Source organism: Pseudopodoces humilis, chromosome 3, assembly GCF_049639895.1.
Source record: "Pseudopodoces humilis isolate 2021_Gansu_Grassland_sample_001 chromosome 3, ASM4963989v1, whole genome shotgun sequence".
In the NCBI taxonomy this organism is placed as follows: Eukaryota; Metazoa; Chordata; class Aves; order Passeriformes; family Paridae; genus Pseudopodoces; species Pseudopodoces humilis.
This window is the reverse complement of record NC_142202.1, coordinates 823,055-842,015: the sequence shown is the minus strand read 5'-3', so window position 1 is coordinate 842,015 and position 18,961 is coordinate 823,055. Positions and strand designations below refer to the sequence as shown.

The window sequence follows — 18,961 nt, the reverse complement described above, 5'->3', positions numbered from 1 at the left end:
CAGGACCGGTTTAGGTTGGACACTGGGAAAACTCCTTCACAGAAAGGACCGTCCCGCCCTGGCCCAGGGCAGTGGTGGATCCCGGCGGCGGAGGGGTGTAAAGCCCGTGCGGCCCTTCCCGACGGGGCTCGGCGGTGGCCCCGCAGTGCCGGGGGAGCGCTCTGGGCTCGGCAGCGCCGCTGCAGCCCGCTCCCTCCCCCGCCGGGAGGCGGGCCGGGCCGGGCCGGGCCGGGCCGGGGCGGAGCGGAGCGGTGGCGCTGCCGGCCCCGAGCGCGGAGCGGAGCGGAGCGGAGAGTGACCCGCTGCCGGGGCTGCTGCCGGCCCTGCGCCTGCTGCCTGCGCTGGGGGAGCGCTGCCCTGCCAGCCCCGGAGGCGGAGCGGTGAAACTCCGGGTGGCGGAGCGGTGCCGGTCCCGGTGGCGGAGCGGTGAAAGTCCGGGTGGCGGAGCTGTTCCAGTCCCGGTGGCGGAGCGGGGCCGGTCCCGGAGGCGGAGCGGTGCCAGTCCCGGTGGCGGAGCGGGGCCGGTCCCGGAGGCGGAGCTGTTCCAGTCCCCGTGGCGGAGCTGTCCCAGTCCCGGTGGCGGAGCGAGGCGGCGGCGCTGGCGGTGCCGGCGGGCGATGGGCGGCGGGCGCTGGGCGCTGCTCTGGGCGCTGCTGGCGGCCCTGCGCCCGTCCCGCGGAGGGACCGGTGAGTCCGCGGCGGGCACGGAGGGAGCCGGGCACGGAGGGAGCCGGGCATGGAGGGAGCCGGGCATGGAGGAAGCACGGAGGGAGCCGGGCACGGCCCCGGGACGGGGGGCGGCGAGCGGAGCTCGTCCGGGCCGCCGGGAGCGCTTTCCCCGCGGGCTCTGGGATGGGCACCACGGGCACCCCGCGCGGGCCCGAGGAAAAACTGAGCCTGGATCTCCCGCCGGGATCTGCCCGCATCGCCACCCGAGCGGGGCTGGCTGTGCTGGGACACAGGATCTGGCTGTGCCGGGACACAGGATCTGGCTGTGCTGGGACACAGGATCTGGCTGTGCCGGGACACAGGATCTGGCTGTGCAGGGACACAGGATCTGGCTGTGCAGGGACACGGGATCTGGCTGTGCTGGGACACAGGATCTGGCTGTGCAGGGACACGGGATCTGGCTGTGCTGGGACACAGGATCTGGCTGTGCAGGGACACGGGATCTGGCTGTGCAGGGACACAGGATCTGGCTGTGCAGGGACACAGGATCTGGCTGTGCCGGGACACAGGATCTGGCTGTGCCGGGACACAGGATCTGGCTGTGCAGGGACACAGGATCTGGCTGTGCAGGGACACAGGATCTGGCTGTGCAGGGACACAGGATCTGGCTGTGCCAGGACACAGGATCTGGCTGTGTTGGGACACAGGATCTGGCTGTGCAGGGACACAGGATCTGGCTGTGCAGGGACACAGGATCTGGCTGTGCAGGGACACGGGATCTGGCTGTGCTGGGACACAGGGTCTGGCTGTGCTGGGACACAGGATCTGGCTGTGCAGGGACACAGGATCTGGCTGTGCAGGGACACAGGATCTGGCTGTGCAGGGACACAGGATCTGGCTGTGCAGGGACACAGGATCTGGCTGTGCTGGGACACAGGATCTGGCTGTGCAGGGACACGGGATCTGGCTGTGTTGGGACACAGGATCTGGCTGTCCTGGTACATGGGATCTGGCTGTGCAGGGACACGGGATCTGGCTGTGCAGGGACACAGGATCTGGCTGTGCAGGGACACAGGATCTGGCTGTGTTGGGACACAGGATCTGGCTGTGCTGGGACACAGGATCTGGCTGTGCAGGGACACAGGATCTGGCTGTGCAGGGACACAGGATCTGGCTGTGCAGGGACACGGGATCTGGCTGTGCAGGGACACAGGATCTGGCTGTGCCGGGACACAGGATCTGGCTGTGCAGGGACACGGGATCTGGCTGTGCAGGGACACAGGATCTGGCTGTGCTGGGACACAGGATCTGGCTGTGCAGGGACACGGGATCTGGCTGTGTTGGGACACAGGATCTGGCTGTGCAGGGACACAGGATCTGGCTGTGCTGGGACACAGGATCTGGCTGTGCAGGGACACAGGATCTGGCTGTGCTGGGACACAGGATCTGGCTGTGCAGGGACACAGGATCTGGCTGTGCTGGGACACAGGATCTGGCTGTGCAGGGACACGGGATCTGGCTGTGTTGGGACACAGGGTCTGGCTGTGCAGGGACACGGGATCTGGCTGTGCAGGGACACAGGATCTGGCTGTGCTGGGACACGAGGTTTCTCTGTCCTCAAACACATACTGTGGCTGTCCTGTGACACAGGATTTTGTTGTCCTGGGACACAGGGTCTGGCTCTTCTGGGATGTGATTTGGATGTCCTGGGACACGGTTTGGCTGTCCCAGGACAAAGCTCTGCCTCTGCAGCGTGGTCTTGCCCGAGTTCTTCACTGCCTGATGTGCCTCTGCTTGCCAGGGACACCACAACAGGCAGGGACCACAAACTGTGGCAGATCAGTCTGGGATTTATCCCATTAGCCATGAGCCAGCTACGTAGTGATGCTGGGAAAAATCCTCAGGAATCCCCACGATCTGTGGTGCTGTGCAGTGCAGGCAGTTTGGTGCCTCTTCAACCCCATTTGCAGAAAGAAATGAGGAGGTAAAGTAATTTTTGGACTTTCAAAAATCCTGTGATCAGGGCTGTCGGACCTTTGGGAGCTGCTGGGGGAGCTCAGGGGTGCTGGGGGGTGTCGGAGTCGCTGTGCAGATGGAATTTAGCAGGGAAGGCGGGAATGTGAGTGTTTGCTTTGGGCAGGGAGGAGTTAAAAGTCCTGACTGTCACAGCAGGAGCCTGCAGCGAGGGGAACTCTCTGTGGATGGAACCGGGAATCCTGGGCTGGTTTGTACAAGATGTGTTTGAGTAAGGAAAATCTCTTCAGATCCAGGTGTGAGCCTGGGGAAAATGAATTTCATACAATTGTAGAATTGCTTGGCTTGGGAAAGATCCATCGAGTCCAACGTTAACCCGACACTTTCAGGTCTGCCACAGCTCCCAGGGGACGGGGAGGCTGGAAAACCCTCAGGCAGGGGTTCCTCATTGCTCCTGCTCAGCAGTGCCTGAGCAGAAGCTGTTGTCAGCAGGTGAATTACTGCCAGCAGTGGGAATTCCAGGGCCAGGGATGCAGCCAGCGTTTTGGCAGAGCTGGATGCATCATGACTGCAGTAAAAACCTTGTTTCAGTCGCAGGGTGCGCAGCTCCCTGCTTGTCATCCTGCATCCCTAATGATGTATCCCGCCCGATTTTCCTGCTAAAATTCCTCTCTCCAGGGAGGAAGGCACACAGGACCTGTGCAGCCAGATCTGCCTGTGCTGGCCCTGGAGTTTCACTGCAATTCCAGGTGTTCCAGGAGAGCGGCAGTGCCCTTGCGAGCGGTTTCATTTCCACGCCAGCTTTTGCCTCAGGCCTGGCTGTGGTTGGGACGGGAGCTGCTCCTGCACCCACGCAGGCACAGCAGGCTTGCAGCTCCCTGGCTTTAGCCTGGGGCTTTAGAGCCAGCCGAACTGCTCTGGACTCCAGCACGAGCTGTCCTGCCACCCAGTCCAAGGTGCCGTGAGGATATCCCCGTCCCAAACTCGTGGGGTACCCAAAGGCAGCGCTGGAGATGAGGAATTCCTGCACTCACATGAGTCAGAGAGCAAAGGATTTCATTCCCGGGCCAGCAAACACCTCTTAATTAGCGTGAAAACAAGGCTGAGATCCTCCCTGCTCCTTGCCTTGAAGCTTGGAGCAGCCCAGGGGAGCAGAAACCATGGCAGGACACAAATCCATGTCCTCCCCAGCCAGGGGTGCGTGCTGGGGGAGCTGCTCCGGCCAGAGCCCTCGGAATGGAGCATGGAAGCAGCACTTGGAGCCTGGATTGTGCCAGGCAGGGAGCGGCTCCAGCCCCGGTGACTCCGGGAGCAGCAGGGGAGGGAAGGGAATTTGGGATCTCTGCTTGTTTGTGTTTAGCAGATCCTTTGGGAGCTGCTGCACATCCCTGTCCCTGCAGCTCTGCACAGCTCCCACGGGCTCTGTTTGTGTCGGGATGGGGAGGCTCAGGCACGCAGGTTGGAAAAGCTGCGGTTCTTTTTGTTTGTTTGTTTTGTTTTTTTTCCTGAAAGGGAAACCCATTGTGCTGCGGGAGCGGCAGGCAGAGCCTCCCCCTTCCCTCCGGAGTGAGAAACCCTGTCCTCCAGCAGCATTTCTTGAGGGTTAAAAATAGGGAGAGGTTTAGCAAAGGGATATATCCAACCTCAAAACCGGGCTGTGTTTCTTGGCTCCGGGAAAAACACGCCAGGCTCGTGCCCCATTACTCACAACAGTGGTGACGTAGCTTTAAAAACTTGTTGTTTGATGTTTGAGGGCTAAAAACCTGCCCAAAAAGCAAACTCGGCTGAGCTCAGGTTCAATGAAAGCTGGGCTTTCTTTATCTTTTAAACTGCGAGTGGTTGATTGGCTTTTCTTTCTTGGAAAAAGGAATTAATTTAGGTGAAATTCCTGTCTGGCACAATGCCTCTGCTGGCTGAAAGGGAGATTTAGCACTCGGCTCGGGATTGCTGATGGCTGGGAAAGCCTCAGGAAGCTCAGAAATGGTCCGGGAAGACCAGCCTCCAACCTGGTGCATCTCCTAGATCTGGTCTCCTCAAAATCGCACTTATTTTTGGAAGAGATTTTGCTTTCAGTGCTGCTCTTCATCTCAGCCGTGGCTGGGAGGGGGGGTGAAAATGCCACTTGGTGATTTGGAAGAGGGGGGGTACGAAATCCTCAAAAAGAGCTTTCCCTTGGGAAAAAATGCGGGAGAAGACCCTGGGGGAGCAACAGTGAGCAGCAGCTGGCTCCTAGACGCTGTCCAAAGGCATTTCTTCATCCGCCTGCAGCTCTTTTCCTGGGAAAGGCAGAGCAGTGCAGGCACTTAGCAAAAGTTGACTCAGAGCGTGTCCCGCTCTCCCTGCCCTGGGAAGGGACAGGCTCCTGGCAGAGCCTAAAATCAGCAAAATTCCAGCCGGGAGCTCTTCCTCTGCCCCAGCTGAAAATGCTTCAGATGAGGCCCCGCAAGGGGTTTGCTGGAGTAAAGTCCCAAATTCCTGCTGCCCAGGGATCCTTTTATATTCCAGTCCCGGGGGTGTAATGCAGCAGGAACAGCTCCCTGCCCAAAGAAACGTGGCTGAGTGTTTTCTTTAGCTTGGCCTGCCCCTGTTTGTTTTAAAAAGGGCTTTTTTGGAGGTGCTGCCCATACAGAATCCTGGGACAACGTTTTGGGAAATGGAAATGATCTGCCTTCAATCATTCTGGGAAGCAGTGGGGTTGTTTTGCTGCGAGGTGTCCCAGACTTGCTGGTGGTGGTGCCACAGCCCAGGTGTTCCCTTGCAGAGGATGCTGATGGAGAAGGAGGTGTGAGGCTGTACCCGTCAGCGCATTCCCGGCGTTCCCAGCACCGGAGCACCAGGGAGGAGCCCGTGGGCCAGCTCAGCTTCAACCCCACGGTGCGACACGTGGTCATCAACGAGCACAAGGACGTCACCTTCAACTGCTCCATCAAAGTGCCTCAGGAGCTGCTCCGGCCCGATGCCCCGGGAATTTCCCTCTGGAAGGACGGCAGGGAGCTGCACGTGCTGGATCGCATCGCCAGCAGCCACTTTGAGATCCCCGACGAGGAGGAGGTGGCCATGACCTCCACCTTCAGGTGAGCGCTGCCGGAGCAGGTGGGAAGGAGGGGTGCCCCGAGGGCCGGCTCCCAGGGAAGGTGGAAAGCCACCAGGCCTGAGGGGGCGTCCGTCCTGTCCCGCAGCATCCTGGGCGCCCAGCGCTCCGATAACGGCTCCTACGTCTGCAAACTCAACGTCTCCGGCGTGGAGGTGGTGTCGGATCCCATCCTGGTGCAGCTGGAAGGTGAGCTGGAGCGCTGTGGAGTTGTGTCCCGGCTCAGCGACCGGGGAGCTGGAAACGGGGAATCCTTCGCTTCCCTGTGTCCGTGCAGGTCTCCCGCACTTCATCCGCCAGCCCGAGCAGCTGAACGTCACCAGGAACAGCCCCTTCAACCTGACGTGCCAGGCCGTGGGACCTCCGGAGCCTGTGGAGATCTACTGGTTCCAGAACAACATCCAGCTCAACCACAAACCCCACATCTCCCCGTCGGTCCTGACGGTGCCAGGTGAGTGGGGAGCGTCACTGCCGTGGAGCGTCCCTGATGGGAACGTGCCCTGTGCCATCCCAGAGCCTGTCCCTGCCAGGAGGGTCTGTTCCCAGCCCTGGAGAGGCAGGAAGCTCCATCCAATCCCCTCTGGCTGCTGACAGAAATCCCCTTCCTTGCAAAAGGTGGGATACTCAGTCAGCTCGTTCCTGAGCGAGCAGTGAATTTTTCCGCCAGCCTCTGGCTGTGCCAGCAGGAACCTGGCTGCTCTCCTGGGCCCCTGGAATGTTGGTTGGTCCCCACTTTGTGTCTCTGGAAGAGTTTGGGATGCCCCCTGTGCCGTGTGTCCACGGCAGCTGTTGGGACACGGGGAGAAAGATCCTTGGTGTCCCATAAACCCCACTGGGGTATTGCTTGCTTTGCTGGTGAGGAGGAGGCCGGTGGTTAATTAGGAGCTGGGCTGTAATTGCCCTTTAAAAGGCAGTGAAAGCCGGAAGAAGCGACTCATTCCTCTTGGATGGCCTCGCATCCGCCTGGCACCCGCTCGGTTGGGTCATCGGAGCTTCTCCCGGCCCGGGAGCCCCGGCACCCTGCGGCACGGGACAGGGATCCCAAACCCGGGCTGGCCTCAGCTGGCCCGGGAGAATCCAGCCTCGGGAATTCCCAGCGCTCCCTCTCCGCCGTCAGCTGCGGGTCTGTGACCGGCACCGAATCATCTGACCGGGGCTCTTCTGCTTTCTGCCTTCCCCCTTTTGGAGGGAGAGCAGCCCCTTCCTCAGGGGCTTGTGCAAGGGACATCGCGTCCCCGCCGTGCACACCGTGCCGGGGGCAGCCGGAGCCTGGGTCACCCCCGGGCAGCGGAAGGGGCACGGGGGGAAGTGAGAACGGGCTGGGAAAGGAAACCCTGGGCGTTTGCTGCCGGGGAGCTGCCGGGCTCGGGATGGTTTGGGATATCCAGGCGCTGTGTTTTCCCGGCAGGACTCAGCGAGCCGGCGCTGTTCAGCTGCGAGGCCCACAACAGCAAAGGCCTGACTGCATCCAGCCCGGGCCAGGTCAACATCAAAGGTCAGCTCCCACTGCCTGTCAAAGCCCGGTGTCCGAGTCTCCCCACATGCCAGAGCTCATCCTTCAGTCCTGGAATTAAAACCAAGCGGGATCCGGTTGTAACGTGCTCGTCCCGCTTTGGTCATCCCAGCACCGGGATGGGGGAGGGAGCACCAAAACCTAAATCTGAAAGCAAAGCTGTCAGCTTCAAAGTAGAATTTGGAAAGGCTGCGTTGCTCCTTTCCTTCCTTCCGTCATAACCAGGGCGGTGCTCCATAGGAATTTTCCATAGGAAACAGTGGAAATTGCTGACATTCCTGATGGGAGCCACTCCGGCAACGTGAGGAAGGTGTTCCCCAAAATAAATCGTGGCCTTTGAGCTGCCCAGAGTGGTCACAAATATAGAAACGGCCAAAATAGTCCTGAAAGTGACATTTTTGTGCTTCCCTATCCGGTGGTCCGGCACATCCGCAGAATTCGGATTTGGGGTCACAGGCCGAGCCCCGGGAGCCGCAGGGAAAAGCCACCACGCCAGGTTTGTGCTCAGGCTTCCCTGGCTTCTCCCTGCAGGAATTCCATCGGCTCCCGACAGCGTGCGGGTCCTCAACAGGACAGCCCATGGAATCAGGATATCCTGGGAGCCGGGCTTTGATGCCTTCTCTGCCTTGAACAGCTGCAGTGTCCAGGTGAGTGTCCGGAATTCCCAGAGCCCCACAGCTGCCCCGCAGGGATGCTCCAAGGCTTTGGTGGTGTTTGGCACGAGCTGCGCAGATTTCACGGAATCCTGGGATGGTTTGGGCCGCAAGGACCTTAAAGATCATCCAGTTCCGACTCCTTTCCAGCACCTTCCGCTATCCCAGGTTGCTCCAGCCTGGCCTTGGGCACTTCCAGGGATGGGGCAGCCACAGCCTCTCCGGGCAGCCCGTGCCACGGCCTCACAGGGAGTGTTTTATTCCCAATAACCCGTCTACCCCTGCCCTCTGGCAGCGGGATGTCATTCCCCCTTGTCCTGTCACTCCACTCCCTTGTCCCAAGTCCCTCCCTCTCCAGCCATAAATTTATCCTGGGAAATCTCCGCTCCAGCTGGGAGAGAGGCGACCTTTGAAGCCAGGTAAAAGTGAAAGGAATTTCGGGGAAGAAAGGTACCAGGGCTAATATTAGCGCCGTGTCCTGCTGCTGCCTCCCAGCCGGAGCTTGGGAAGCGGGGTGGAGAGCCAAGGAATTTCCTATGACTTAACATTCACGGTCTGTCCGTAGGAAACGGCCTTTGAAAGTGGAAAACAGGAGAGGGTTTCTGGCAAAAACACAGCTGTGACTCAGCCCTTTTGCTGCTGTCCCCTCGGATAATCCCCGGGCCCACCGAGCCAGTGACTCATTCCCGAGGGCTGCAGCTGGCCCACCTGCCAATTCCAACCGTTGCAGTTGGCAAACATCCCCATTTCCTTCCAAAACCCATGGATTTGATGGATTATCCTCAGAAGACGGTTGAGGATCGGGCTGGGTGCTCAGGGTCCGGTCCCGGAGGCGCTGTGTGTGTTCCTCTGCTGACTGCTCGCCTCCCTCAGAGCGTCTTCTGACAGCTTGGGGGTGGGGGTGGCATTCCCTGACTTTTTCAGGAGACAGGCAACCCCTCAGCTCCTTCCTGTAAGGAATGGGGAGTCGAGGGAAACCTGCCCTTCCGAATCCTGACTTTGGGAATGCTGCTTGGCTGGGAAGTGCGTGAGCAGGACAAGCGTGTGGCTGCAGCAGCGCCGGCCTTGCAGAGTCTTCCAAAGATCTACTTGGGGCATTTCTGGGAATTTCTCCAGGAAAACCTGAGGATGGAAGGCTGCTCTTTTATAATTTGGCTGTAAAACAGATTCTGAGACCATCCTGGGATACCCTGGGGGGCTCTTTTGATTGAGCATAAGGATAGGTGTCCTGCCATCCCAAAATCCTGGCTGGAGGCTTTTCACAGGCTTGGTTGGGTTGTCCTTGTTCTTCCTCTTCCCTCTTTCCTCCCTCTGTCCCAGTCCAGGTAGTGCTTCCCACAAAATGAGAGGTTTCCTGGAAAGCTGTGGTGCCTCCGTGGGGGCTCCACATCCATAGATTTGTCTCCCTGTGAAAAGCAGGACTTGTTTTTGGGATGTTGAATTCTTCCGTGCTGCTAAATGTGACAAGGATGGGGCTTGGTCCCGTGACATCCCATGGAGATAAATCCCATTTTCCAGTGATGTGCGGTTTTTTTGGGGTTTTTTGGTTTTTTGGGGTGTGCTGCCAGGTTATTTTATTTGGGGCTTCTTCTGCTCCATGCCACAAGAAACAGCAAATCGTCCCTCCCTCCTTCCCGACATCCCTGGAATGTTCCCAGCTCCACACCTGCTGGAGCCGTCTCCCTGTGCCCTGTGAATGTCCTGCCATGAGCTTTCCCTGCAGGAACTTTTCCCTGCAGAGCTCAAATGGGAGGCAGGGCTCTGGATCCTGTTTTCCAGCATCTCTCCCTGCAGGTTGTTGCTGACTAATCCCTGTTTTTGGGCTGATTTTCCAATTAAAGGTGCAGGAAGCTGTTCCGAGAGGCAACGTCTCCCTTCAGCCCTTCCACACCTCGGTGCCTCCCCACGTGTATCACATCCAGCAGCTGGAGCCCTTGGAAGAGTACAACATCCGTGTTTCCTGCGGGAATGAGGTCGGCTGGTCGGCATTCAGCCCCTGGATAACGGCCAGCACCACGGAGGGAGGTAGGAAACGGGGAGCGAGGACTGGGAAGGGTTTCCCTGCCTCAATCCCTCTGGATGAGAGGCAGCTCCGGAGCCCCGCTTGCTCCCGGGGTGGGAAAGGAAACATCCCCGTTTTCCATGGGCTTTTCTGGTTGAGTTTTCCATCAGATTCCCGCTTCTCCGCACCCATTCTCCCAGCTTCCCTCACCTCCTTCCCCACGGATCCCCACAGCTCCCAGCACGCCGCCGCGGAACGTCACGGTGTCCTTCAACGAATCCAGCTCCTCGCTGGAGATCCGCTGGGCGAGGCCGTCCCTGGAGAGGATCCACGGGGAGCTCCAGGGCTACCACATCTGGTACAGGTGGCACAACTCCGAGGGCACGGTGAGTCACCAGGAAATGGGGAAGAACGGTTCAACCCTGGAAAAATTCCAAGCAGGGACGTCCGGATGGGTTTTGGTGCTTCCACGGATTCTTCTGGAGCTCATTTCTTTGCTGTCTTGGGCTCTCGTGTGGGCTTCAAACCCCTCCTGGCCTTGCATTCCCTGGATTTTGAGCTGTTCCTTACGCAGATGGGATTTTTCCCACTGTAACCCACAGCACAGAATTCCAGAGCTCGAGGAACATTTTGGCCCAAAGGCCTCTGTGCGAGTGCATGAAATCACCTGGCACACCCTGCTTGCCTTTTCTAGGATTTGGGAAGTAGCTGCAGGAATTTGCTAGGGCAAGGCTGGCCCGGGCTCTGGGCAGAAGATCCCCTCCAGAGCCTGTGGATAAGAGCAGGAATGGATCCAGCTGTGCTCTGGCTTCCTCTGTGCCAGGCTGGAAACGGTGACTCATCCCCGTTTTTTTGTCGGATGCTGCACTTTCTGTTCTCCTTTTGCTCCTCCGTATAGATCCAGCCTGAATGAAGCCAGGGAAACAAAACCATGGTCTTGTGACTCGGCATGAAAGTGCTGACAGGAGCTGTCTCTCTCCAGCAAAAGGCCAAATCCAGGCCTTGCCCTTTAGGCCCTGGGAGATTCTTTGCTGTTGTTGTTGTTTGTTAACTTTTGTCCTATTTCCCAGCTTATGGAGCGAAATTTTTTTCCAGTTCTCAATTTTTCCATGAGTCTGAGGCACGAGACTGGAGTTCTGACTCCTCAAAAAGCTCCTTCTAAGGTTGGACTCGACAATCTCAGCGGTCTTTTCTGACCTCAGTGATCCTGTGAGAATCATTCCGTGAAATAAAGTCCCTGCACAGGCTAAATCTGGACTGCCCCAAAATAACCACCAGTTTTTTGCAGGATAAAGCCAGGAAGATGCCGGATTTCGGTGTCACAGGGCCACCTGCAGGCCTCTCCACGACCAGAAAATTCCCAAAAGTTGCTTTATTTTCCTCCTTGACCAGCAGTCCTTGTTGGAGCCGAGGCTGCCCGACTTGGGCCAGGAAGAAATTCCCCAACTACCACAAAACTCATAAAATCCCATTAAATTTGGCAGGTCAGGCCTGCTCTGTGCTCAGGGTCTGGTCTGTCCTCAGATGACACAGCAGGGCCCTGTAGGACAGGGAAGGATCCCAGTTTTAGCCTGGTGGTAGGGGAAGGATCCCATGTGGATATGAGGAGGGAAAAGGCAGGAATGTGGGAGCAGAGGTGACAACAGCTCCTGCCACCACCAGCAGGTGCCCACGCGTTCCCAGGGTGTTTCACATCCGTCCCCGGGGCTTTTTCGGGACAGGGAACAGAAAGTGGTTCCCTCTGAGCGGCTCTGATCCCCTCTCCTCACCCACTGATCCCCCTTGGCTCCTGCTTTTTCTGTGGGATCTTCAGGAAGGAGCCGGGTGCTGCCGGACACAGCAGCCTGCCAGATGTTTGGGCAGATGTTTTGCAGCTGGAAATCGGCAGGGAGCAGCACTTTCTCGGCTGGAAACAACCAGGAGAGGATGGAATTCGCAGGGAAAGGCTGCTGTGATTTTACCAAGCCTCCTGCCATGGTACCAGCCGAGGAAACGCATAAAAAGTTGGAATATAACTAGCTGGACACAAAAACCACAGGAGGCAGAAAACACCTGCCCTAGGATCTGCTTCCAGAGCACTTGGACATTCCCACCAGGAGCACAGGGATCAGCGGGTGCTGAGCCTCACGGGGCTCCCATGGCCACAGCTAAGGCGCAATGGCACAATCCATGTCAGCAGAGCTTTTCCCTTCCTTGCCAGCTCCTCCCCTGCCTCTGTCCTGGCCCTGCTGTGGAGGGGAGAGGGCCAGAAAGGCTGGGATTGAACGGGAAGCGCCGCTCAGCTCCGCTCCCGATCCCATCCGGCCCTCGCACACAGGGCCATTCTTCTCCCTAAATAGCCGGGTGCTGCGCTTCCTCTGGGCTGGGAAAGCAAAGCAGCTCCAAAGGTTGCCAAGGGGACAACTCTCAGTAAATCCCCAGGTTTCCCTGCCTTCCCCAGGCCAGCAGTTTCTCGCTTTCCTCCCTCCAGCAGATTGTCTCCGAGGAGGCCCGGCTGAACGGCAGCGCGGCCGTGCTGCCCGTGGTGGCCACCAACGCCACCTGCTCCGTCCGCGTGGCCGCCGTCACCAAGGGGGGAGTGGGACCTTCCAGCGCTCCCGTGGAGATCTTCATCCCTGCCGGGGGTAAGGAGGTCCTTTGGCATCTCAGCACCCTCCTTCCGATGCGTTCCCCGTCAGCCAAGGATCCTGATGTGGGAGCAGCAAAGCCTCACTCCTCATTCCCTTTTTTTCCCCCCCGTGTAATCCTCTGGGCTCCGCTGAGAACCCCTGGGAATTCCTGCCCCAAACCCCGGGTGCTGCAGGCTGACTCTTTCACCAGCTCCATTAACAGGGTATTTTCTTAGGATTAATAACCTCAGCCCCCTCTTCGACTCCAGCCTCTGGGAATGCCGACTCCTTTGTCATAGCCCTGGGATTTATCTGCGGGACAATTGCCGTCGGAGTCCTCCTCTGCTTGTCCGTGGTCATCCAGAAACGATGTGTGGAGACAAAATACGGGTAAGGGGATGGGAAACAGGGCGGCTCCCAGCCCCTGCGGGGTTTGGGGACGAGGATTCTGTCCCCAGGACTGATGTTGTTACCACAAATGACGTTTTTTGTGCCCATGGTGAGGGACTACGTGGGTTTTTCCTTCCCCTCCCTCCCTTAGCTCAGCTTAGTTCACCTTGTGCTCACTATTCCTATTTTTAAAGGGAAGTGAACTCGTGCAGCCTGGTGGGGGAGGTGTTTTGGCACAGAAATGAGAGAGCAGGGGGTGTCACTGGTCACCAGAGGGTGACCTGGACCCAAGGGAGTGGCTGGAGCTGTGTCAGGGGAGGTTAGGCTGGATTTTGGGAGAAGATCCTTCCCCCAGAGGGTGCTGGCACTGCCCAGGCTCCCCAGGGAATGGGCACGGCCCTGAGGCCACCAGGAGAATTTGGACAGCGCTGCCAGGGACGCCCAGGGTGAGATTCTGGGGTGTCTGTGCAAGGCCAGGAGCTGGACTGGACGATCCTGGTGGGTTCCTTTCAACTCCGTGGTTCTGTGGTTCCATAATACCCCATGTCCTGGAGAAACCCTCCTGCCTCATCCCACGCCCGGGTTGAATGGCCCAGCATTGTTTAAAAACACGGACAAAGGGCTGTTCTCTCCTGCAACAGCCCAACGCTCCTCACTCATCCTCGTGACTTCCCAAGTGCTGTTTAACTGCCCCTGCTCCCACTTTGGAAGCTGGTACCGAGTGAGGGTCCCTTTCCTAACTGGTTATTGCCAGCCTTCGCTCTGCAGCATCCTGCCCTGGCTGTGTTTCCCAGAGCTGGACTCTGCAGGGCTCGTCGAGTAGGAAAGAGTGTCCTGCTTCCTCCCCAAAAGCTTGTGACTCGCTCCTCGATGGTTCAGTGGTGTTTGTGGAGCTGTTGTTTTGCTCAGACGTCGCAGGCGTGATCCAGGAAAAAGGAAATGGAACGTGCATTTCCCCTTTTCCTGCGGATCCGCTGGGCTCCTGCCCCTGCCACGCCGCCTCCTTCGTCCAGGCACAGCAGATGTGTTTGTGTTCCCTCAGGAATGCCTTCAGCAGGAACGACTCGGAGCTGGCAGTGAGCTACACTGCCAAGAAGTCCTACTGCCGGAGAGCCGTGGAGCTGAGCCGTAAGGACACGCTTCTCTCCCTCTGCAAGGGGCTGGAGGGGGAGCCTGGCAGCAGGTGGCAGCTGCCTGAGCTGCTGTCCCCCTCTCCTGCAGTGGGAAGCCTGGGTGTCAGCAGGGAGCTCCAGCAGAAGCTGCAGGATGTTGTCGTGGACAGGAACGCCCTGAGCCTGGGAAAGGTCCTGGGAGAGGGTGAGTAAAGCTCCCCTCATCCCAACCTCCTGCCGCGGGCAGGGGAGCTCCTATCAGCCCAGCTTGTCCTCCTGTCACAACGTGTGACAGTTCCTCCTGTGAGGAATGAGCCTTTCGGCCTGGAGCACTCCAGATCTTCGGGATCTGGTGATGTCCTGGAAGGTGGTGCTTGGGATGAAGGGATTCCTTCTTCCCTGTGGTGCAGGGGAGTTCGGGTCCGTGATGGAGGGACGGCTCAGCCAGCCCGAGGGGCCCCCGCAGAAGGTGGCTGTGAAGACCATGAAGTGTGAGTTGTCTCCCTGCCCCACGGGACCTGACGTCTGTCCCACTGGACACCAACATTCCCAGTGCCTCTCTCAGGAGCGGCATCCTGCCACCGTTTGGGGGCTTTAAAGCTCTTCCTTTCTCTCTGCTTCCCAGTGGACAACTTTTCCCAAAGGGAGATCGAAGAGTTCCTCAGCGAAGCGGCGTGCATGAAGGACTTTGACCATCCCAACGTCATCAAGCTCCTGGGTACCGTCCCTTGCCGCCCTCCAGCCGGGGTTTGGGTGGAGCTGGATCCCTTTTCCCGGGGCGCTGTGTGAGTTGCCCGTGTTTCCCAGGGGTGTGCATCGAGCTGAGCTCCCTGCAGGTGCCCAAGCCCATGGTGATCCTGCCCTTCATGAAATACGGGGACCTGCACAGCTTCCTGCTGCGCTCCCGGCTGGAAATGGCCCCCCAGGTAGGGAGCAGCGGGAGCAGAGGGTGGGGTGGGATCGAGGTGGGAGTGGAGCCGCCCTCCGCAGCTCCTGCAGGCTCGTGGGTCAAGGAACGGCACGGTCTGAGGGACGGGAGCTGGTCTGCTGCCGTGGGCTCATCCCTTGGGATGGCAGAGGGAAACCTTTCGGATCGACGCCGTGCAGCCCCCACCTTCCCTCCCCAGTTTGTGCCCCTGCAGACCCTGGTGAAGTTCATGGTGGACATCGCCCTGGGCATGGAATACCTGAGCAGTCGGAACTTCCTCCACAGGGACTTGGCAGCTCGGAACTGCATGTGAGCCTTTTCCCCTGCTCCACCCCACGGGGCGCACCCTGTGTATTTTCCCTCGGTTTGGAGCCACAGCCTGGCCCGTGTGGCTGTCCTGAGGCCGCGTGTGTGTCCCCAGGCTGCGGGATGACATGACGGTGTGCGTGGCAGACTTCGGGCTCTCCAAGAAGATCTACAGCGGCGATTACTACCGGCAGGGCCGCATCGCCAAGATGCCGGTCAAGTGGATCGCCCTCGAGTCCCTGGCTGACCGTGTCTACACCACCAAGAGCGATGTGGTGGGTCCCGGTGCCCCCGGGCCGAGCCGCGCCGCGCTCCTGTCGCTCCTCGGAAGCGCGGGAGCCGTCGGGGTGGCCCTCGAGTGGGCCGCTGGCCTCCCAGCTCGTTCCCGGGTTGGGGAGCGCCGCAGCTCTGCCCGTTGTCCCTCGGACGCCGGGCGGTGACCTTTCCCCATGAAAAGGTTCATTCATCCCTCCTGGAAGGGTCCCCTGAGCCTCGGCCTCTCCCTTTGTGCCGGCAGTGGGCATTCGGCGTCACCATGTGGGAGATCGCCACGCGCGGGATGACGCCGTACCCGGGCGTGCAGAACCACGAGATCTACGAGTACCTCTTCCATGGGCAGCGCCTGAAGAAACCTGAGGATTGCCTGGATGAGCTGTGAGTCCCGGGATGCCAGCTGGGAAAATGGCTTTTCCTAGGAACGAGCCCCTCAGTGGAAAGCCTGGAGCGTGGGTCAGCATCTGCTGAACTCCAGGCAAAAAAATCCCAACAAATGTCCTGAGGGGAAGCAACGGCTTTGTGGGGCTGGCAAAGTCACCAGGAGCAGTCAGTGATGGGACTTGTTAGTATTTCCGTTCTCGAGTTTTGGGTTTGGTTTGGCCAAAAGGTCCTGGCTGGTGATGCTCCTCTTTGTCCCACAAAACTCCCTCTAGGGCCCTTCCTTGCCTCAAATCTGTAAATCTGTGTCCCCCTGGAAAGGGGAAACGCAGAACACACAAACCTTTGGATTTCTGAGCAGCTCAGCAAAGGCCTTTCTCCCAAACTTCTTTCCTGAGTTTTTCCCCCAGTGCCATTAGGGCTAAAAAATGCTTTAACCCCCCATGGCCGAGAGCTCTGAATCCCAAGCGGATAAACAAAGTCCAACATTTCCTAAAAGGCTCCTCTCCACTGCCTGTTCCTGAAGGAAGCAGTGCAGGAACCTCTAAGAGTCCGGCCTGCTGGAGGGCAGCGAGGCTGGCAGGGATGTGCTGGGAGCTTCCAGGGCTCCCTGACATCCACACACAGGGCTGGGATGTTCCCAGGAAACAGATCCCAGGGAACAGATCCCAGGGAACAGATCCCAGGGCTGCGCTGGAACACTTCTCACATTCTAACAGCAGCTTGGGCTGATAAATCCATGCCCTTGGGAAACAGCCTGAGCAGAGAGAGTTGGTTTCACTCTTGATTTAATGGGAATTTCAAGGCTTGCCCAGCTTGGAGGGAAGCTGGAAATTGGTTCCCATACTTGCCCTAATCCAGAGAAGTGCAGGCTGCCTGGAGAAGCTGTGGCTGCTCCATCCCTGGAGTGTTCAAGGACAGCTTGGAGCAACCTGGGATGCTGGGAGGTGCCCATGGCAGCAGGGTGGGACTGGATGATCTCCGAGGTCCCTTCCAAACCAAAGCACCCTGGGATGCCGGAATCCTCTGTCAACCGCACTCCTCTCCCGGTTTCCAGGTACGAAATAATGTCCGAGTGCTGGAGAGCCGACCCTGCCACCCGCCCCACCTTCTCCCAGCTCAAAGGCCAGCTGGAGAAGCTGCTGGAAAACCTGCCCACCGCCAAAGCCTGCGGGGACATCATCTACATCAACACCGGCCTTCCCGAGCAGAGCCCGGACTCCACGCAGGATTCGGGCTTCCCGCAAGCGGACTCGGATTTGGACGCCGCGGAGGCGTCGGAGCCCGGCTCCCCCGGCGCGGAGGCGGCGCTGGTGGCCGTGGACGTGCATCCCGGCGAGGCGTGGGACGCCAGGTACGTGGTGGAGGAGCAGCTCGGTGGCCCCGTGGAGGAGCCCTACGTGCCGCTGCTTCCCTGCCGGGGCTCGGAGCCGGGCAGCCGATGGAGCCAGGCCGGCACTTTGCCGGTGTCGGAGCGGCCGCGGGCCGGGAGCCGCGGGGAGGACTCGGAAGCGCCGCTGGGAGCGGTGTGAGCGGCACCGTGGCAAGGACACAGAGGGAATATTTTAATAAACGCTCGTCTCTTTTATTTATTATCTCCTGCACGGTTTTGCTGGCTCTCCCCGGGAGCTCGTCCCTGGGCTGAAGTCCCGGGGGTTTGGAATTAACAGTGGAATTAACAGTGGAATTATTTTGCTGTAATTATTCATCTTTTCCAGAAGGAGCAGAGCAGGGTGGGGCGGGTGGTGCTGAGGGGGCAGCTGGCCTTGCAGGGCCCGGTGTTTTCCCCCTTTTCCATGGCCTGTTAAGGTCTGTGGGGTGGGCAGCCCCCAGGATGGTGAGGGCTCCAGCTCTACAGCCTGCTGGGGGATTTGACACTCAGGAGATCCCCACGGGAAACGGGAGCCCCAGTGGGAGCAGCGGGTGCTCCCACATTCCCTTCTCCCGGCCGGCTTCCCATCCATCCCATCCCCGTGCCGAGGAACCATCGCTCCTGCTGCAACGCCAGGGAAACGGGAGCCTGGAGCCCCCCAGCCATGGCCTGGGCCCTTCCCTGCTGCCCCTTCCCCTGCTGGGGGGAATTCTGCTGCTTCCACAGCTGGGGCTGCTGCGCAGCAACCGGAGCTGGAGCCAGCGCCTCTTGCCTCTCCCTGGGGGAGACCGGGCTGGGAACGGGGGGGTGCAGGAGCTGGGGAAGGCGTTTTGGGACTGGGGAAAGGGGTGCAGTGACTGAGATGGGGTGCAGAGCTGGGAAAGGGTTTCCCTGCCTGGCGCGGGTGGTCCCGGGGCTCACAGGGGCTCCTGCACGGTGCCCGCTCCTCCCGGCAACACCAGAAACAGCTTTGCTGCGGGAAAAGGCCCCAACCGCTGGGGGTGGATGCCCGCAGCGCCCCGCTGATGTCCCGGGGGATGGATGCACAGAGCCCGGCCGGTGTCCCGGTGTCCCGGGGGATGGATGTCCAGAGCCTGGCCGGTGTCCCGGTGTCCCGGGGGATGGATGCCCGGAGCCCGGCCGGTGTCCCGGTGTCCCGGGGGATGGATGCCCGGAGCCCGGCCGGTGTCCCGGTGTCCCGGGGGATGGATGTCCGGAGCCCGGCCGGTGTCCCGGTGTCCCGGGGGATGGATGTCCAGAGCCCGGCCGGTGTCCCGGTGTCCCGGGGGATGGATGTCCAGAGCCTGGCCGGTGTCCCGGTGTCCCGGGGGATGGATGCCCGGAGCCCGGCCGGTGTCCCGGTGTCCCGGGGGATGGATGCCCGGAGCCCGGCCGGTGTCCCGGTGTCCCGGGGGATGGATGTCCAGAGCCTGGCCGGTGTCCCGGTGTCCCGGTGTCCCGGGGGATGGATGCCCGGAGCCCGGCCGGTGTCCCGGGGGATGCGCGGGGCCGGGCCGGCGCCGGGGCGGGGAAGCGCCGCGTCCCCTGCACGGGGCAGCGCGGGGGCGGCGCGGGAGGGGCGGGGAGAGCACGGGGCAGCCGCTCCCGGAGAGCGGCGGGGCCGCACCGCACCATGGCGGGGCCGCGGGGGGCGCGGGGCCGCCTCCCGCCGCCGCTGCTGCTGCTGC

General features: G+C 60.0%; 1 protein-coding gene across 3 annotated transcripts; it reads left to right on the top strand.

Annotated features, from left to right (window-relative positions):
- The first annotated feature begins 257 nt into the window (after positions 1-257).
- Positions 258-17,489, top strand: MERTK (MER proto-oncogene, tyrosine kinase). 3 transcript variants are annotated; one of them, XM_088053390.1, is made up of 19 exons: positions 258-687; positions 5,405-5,717; positions 5,823-5,923; positions 6,012-6,185; positions 7,143-7,229; positions 7,779-7,894; positions 9,742-9,925; positions 10,137-10,288; positions 12,376-12,526; positions 12,748-12,901; positions 13,944-14,029; positions 14,123-14,218; positions 14,424-14,504; positions 14,639-14,731; positions 14,821-14,939; positions 15,141-15,250; positions 15,363-15,522; positions 15,765-15,901; positions 16,959-17,489. In XM_088053390.1, the coding sequence occupies exons 1-19, from the start codon at positions 618-620 to the stop codon at positions 17,431-17,433; spliced, it is 2,859 nt and encodes a 952-aa protein (XP_087909516.1). In that variant the 5' UTR covers positions 258-617; the 3' UTR covers positions 17,434-17,489. The 3 variants fall into 3 exon arrangements, with proteins under 3 accessions (XP_087909516.1, XP_014110203.1, XP_014110202.1); XM_014254728.2 differs by having other exon boundaries at positions 12,373-12,526; positions 12,781-12,901; XM_014254727.2 differs by having other exon boundaries at positions 12,373-12,526.
- Positions 17,490-18,961: the final 1,472 nt, after the last annotated feature.

What these genes read in the sequence shown, in the direction of transcription:
- MERTK (XM_014254727.2), top strand. Translation starts at nt 618, where the DNA reads ATGGGCGGCGGGCGCTGGGCGCTGCTCTGGGCGCTGCTGGCGGCCCTG. An exon ending in CCCGTCCCGCGGAGGGACCG is followed by an intron (nt 688 to 5,404) that starts GTGAGTCCGCGG and finishes GTTCCCTTGCAG; the next exon opens with AGGATGCTGATGGAGAAGGA. An exon ending in GGCACAACTCCGAGGGCACG is followed by an intron (nt 10,289 to 12,372) that starts GTGAGTCACCAG and finishes TCCTCCCTCCAG; the next exon opens with CAGATTGTCTCCGAGGAGGC.